At 36.2% G+C, this 2,174-nt stretch overlaps 1 protein-coding gene across 1 annotated transcript; it reads left to right on the top strand.

The window, feature by feature from the left end:
- The first annotated feature begins 425 nt into the window (after positions 1-425).
- LOC114534776 lies at positions 426-1,834 on the top strand. Its single transcript, XM_028556247.1, has 3 exons — positions 426-747; positions 1,200-1,496; positions 1,785-1,834. The coding sequence occupies exons 1-3, from the start codon at positions 471-473 to the stop codon at positions 1,832-1,834; spliced, it is 624 nt and encodes a 207-aa protein (XP_028412048.1). The 5' UTR covers positions 426-470.
- The last annotated feature ends 340 nt before the right edge of the window (positions 1,835-2,174 follow it).

Genomic DNA, 2,174 nt, shown 5'->3' with positions numbered 1-2,174 from the left:
AAATGTGCACAATTACGGCATCTGTAACGTCATTGTTTACATTTTTGTATTTCGCCTTCACAGACATAGCCGTTTTCATAAAAATGCCGTCTTTCAAACAAACCAGGGATCTTTTGTACGTAAGTTACTACAAGAAACTAATAACATCCGACCAGTTATTGCTTTTACTGGAAGAGAATACGTCTCATAATCCAGAATTTGATCACGGACAGTACGAAAAGTTTGACCTTCAAAGCATCCCAGAACCTGAATGTTTATCTTATTTCCGATTCAACAAGGCCGATATCCCTATCTTGGCAGAAGAGCTTGGTTTACCTGATACATTTCACTGCTATCAACGCACTACTGCCGGAAAAATTGAAGGTTTATGTATACTTCTTCGTCGCTTAGCGTTTCCTTGTCGCTATGCTGATTTAATTCCTTTGTTTGGTCGGTCTGTCGCTGAGTTAAGTTTGATCAGCAATAAAGTTATGGATGTAATTTACAATGCTCATGGACATAGAATGACGGAATGGAATCAGCAAATTTTGAGCCCTGAAAACCTCGAAATCTATGCAGACGCTATACATGCGAAAGGAGCAGCGTTGGCAAATTGCTATGGCTTCATCGACGGCACTGTCAGACCTTTGTGCAGGCCAGGTCAACATCAAAGATATGTGTACAACGGCCATAAACGACTACATTCAATCAAGTTTCAATCTGTTACTTTGCCAAATGGTTTGATTGCGAATATGTTTGGGCCAGTTGGTAAGAATCTGAGATTTATATTTATGTATTCAACTTTGACATATATAACAACCCTGTTACTATAACATGGGGTGCAATATAATAATTAGCAACCGATATCCAATGCAATATGATGCAATGCTATACAATGTAAAAGAAAATACAATATACAGTGCAATGCAATGCAATGCAATAAGCGCTTTCAGCAAAGCAGACCATTTCGGGTAATCAGGGCAAAACTGAAAAGAAATACTTGACTTGTGACCAATGCTCCTTTGAAATTCACTGCACAGGTCAATGATTTCCTTTAAATTTTGCCCTGATTACCCGAGATGCTCTGTTTTGGCAAAAGGGCTTATACAATATAATGCAAGACAATGCAAGACAAAGTCACATTTGGTATTTATGCTCATAATTTGTGCTATTCTCTGACCATGCATTGAGCAACAAGGTAGCTCTGATTGTACATTTAGAGGGGAAAAGGCACGATGCTGGGATGCTTGCAGATTCCAACCTTCTCGCATCTTTGGAACAACGTGCATACTCAACTGATGGACGTGCAATGTGCCTGTATGGGGATCCTGCGTACCCATTACGAGCCCACCTACAAACCCCCTTCAGAGAGGCTGCTTTGACTCCACACATGATGGAATTTAACAAGTCTATGAGTACGGTTCGAGTGACGGTGGAATGGGCTTTTGGCGAAGTCACAAGATCTTTCAGGTGCCTTGACCTAAAAAGCAACCTGAAACTTGGTCTCAGCTGTGTAGGCAAGATGTATTTAGTTTGTGCATTGATTCAAAATGCACTAACATGCATGTATGGGAACCAAACATCAAAATTTTTTGAACTAAATCCACCATCTGTTCAAAGATATTTTTCATAATTCTTGATTGCATACATCAATTACTGTACAAATTTGGTTAATCATAATTAATTAAAATTAACATAGTACAGTTGTAAATTTAAAAGAAATGAACCTTTCTTGTTCACTGTTTATCTGCAATTTTATGGTAAAAAATACCTCAACCAATTATTTGGTAAATTTTTAAATCTAGATCCTTTGAAATGGCAGTATCTAAAAAATTATGGACATTTGGCCTCATGAGAAAGGTTAATTTCAGTTGTATATAACAATTAAATTAATTAATATAATTTGTACAATTAATATAATTTGGTAAATACATTACAATGAAATTGAGTATTTTAATATAAATATATAATAATAAAGAACAACAATTTTGTCACAACAACATTTTTGTCATCATATATATTGTTTAACGGTCTGACATTTTTTCTATAATATTTAAAATGAGATTATTTTGTTGAACCATCATCATGCTAAATTGGTTCATATTTTGCTGCTGTATTGCCATCTGTTGGGCCATCATCTCCTTGAAGTCATTGTGCTTTGTTTCCTCTGCATCTAACCTTTCTCTTTCCAGCTC

Source organism: Dendronephthya gigantea, unplaced genomic scaffold (genome assembly GCF_004324835.1).
Source record: "Dendronephthya gigantea isolate DGI-Jeju-01 unplaced genomic scaffold, DenGig_1.0 000106F, whole genome shotgun sequence".
Taxonomy (NCBI): domain Eukaryota; kingdom Metazoa; phylum Cnidaria; class Anthozoa; order Malacalcyonacea; family Nephtheidae; genus Dendronephthya; species Dendronephthya gigantea.
The sequence above is the reverse complement of the archived record's forward strand: the minus strand, read 5'-3'. Positions and strand labels throughout refer to the sequence as shown.

Excerpts from the sequence above, each read along its gene's own strand:
- LOC114534776 (XM_028556247.1), top strand. The coding sequence starts at position 471 with ATGGATGTAATTTACAATGCTCATGGACATAGAATGACGGAATGGAAT. Across the intron at positions 748-1,199 it reads GAATATGTTTGGGCCAGTTG|AGGGGAAAAGGCACGATGCT; the intron begins GTAAGAATCTGA and ends TTGTACATTTAG. Across the intron at positions 1,497-1,784 it reads ACTTGGTCTCAGCTGTGTAG|ATCCTTTGAAATGGCAGTAT; the intron begins GCAAGATGTATT and ends TTTTAAATCTAG.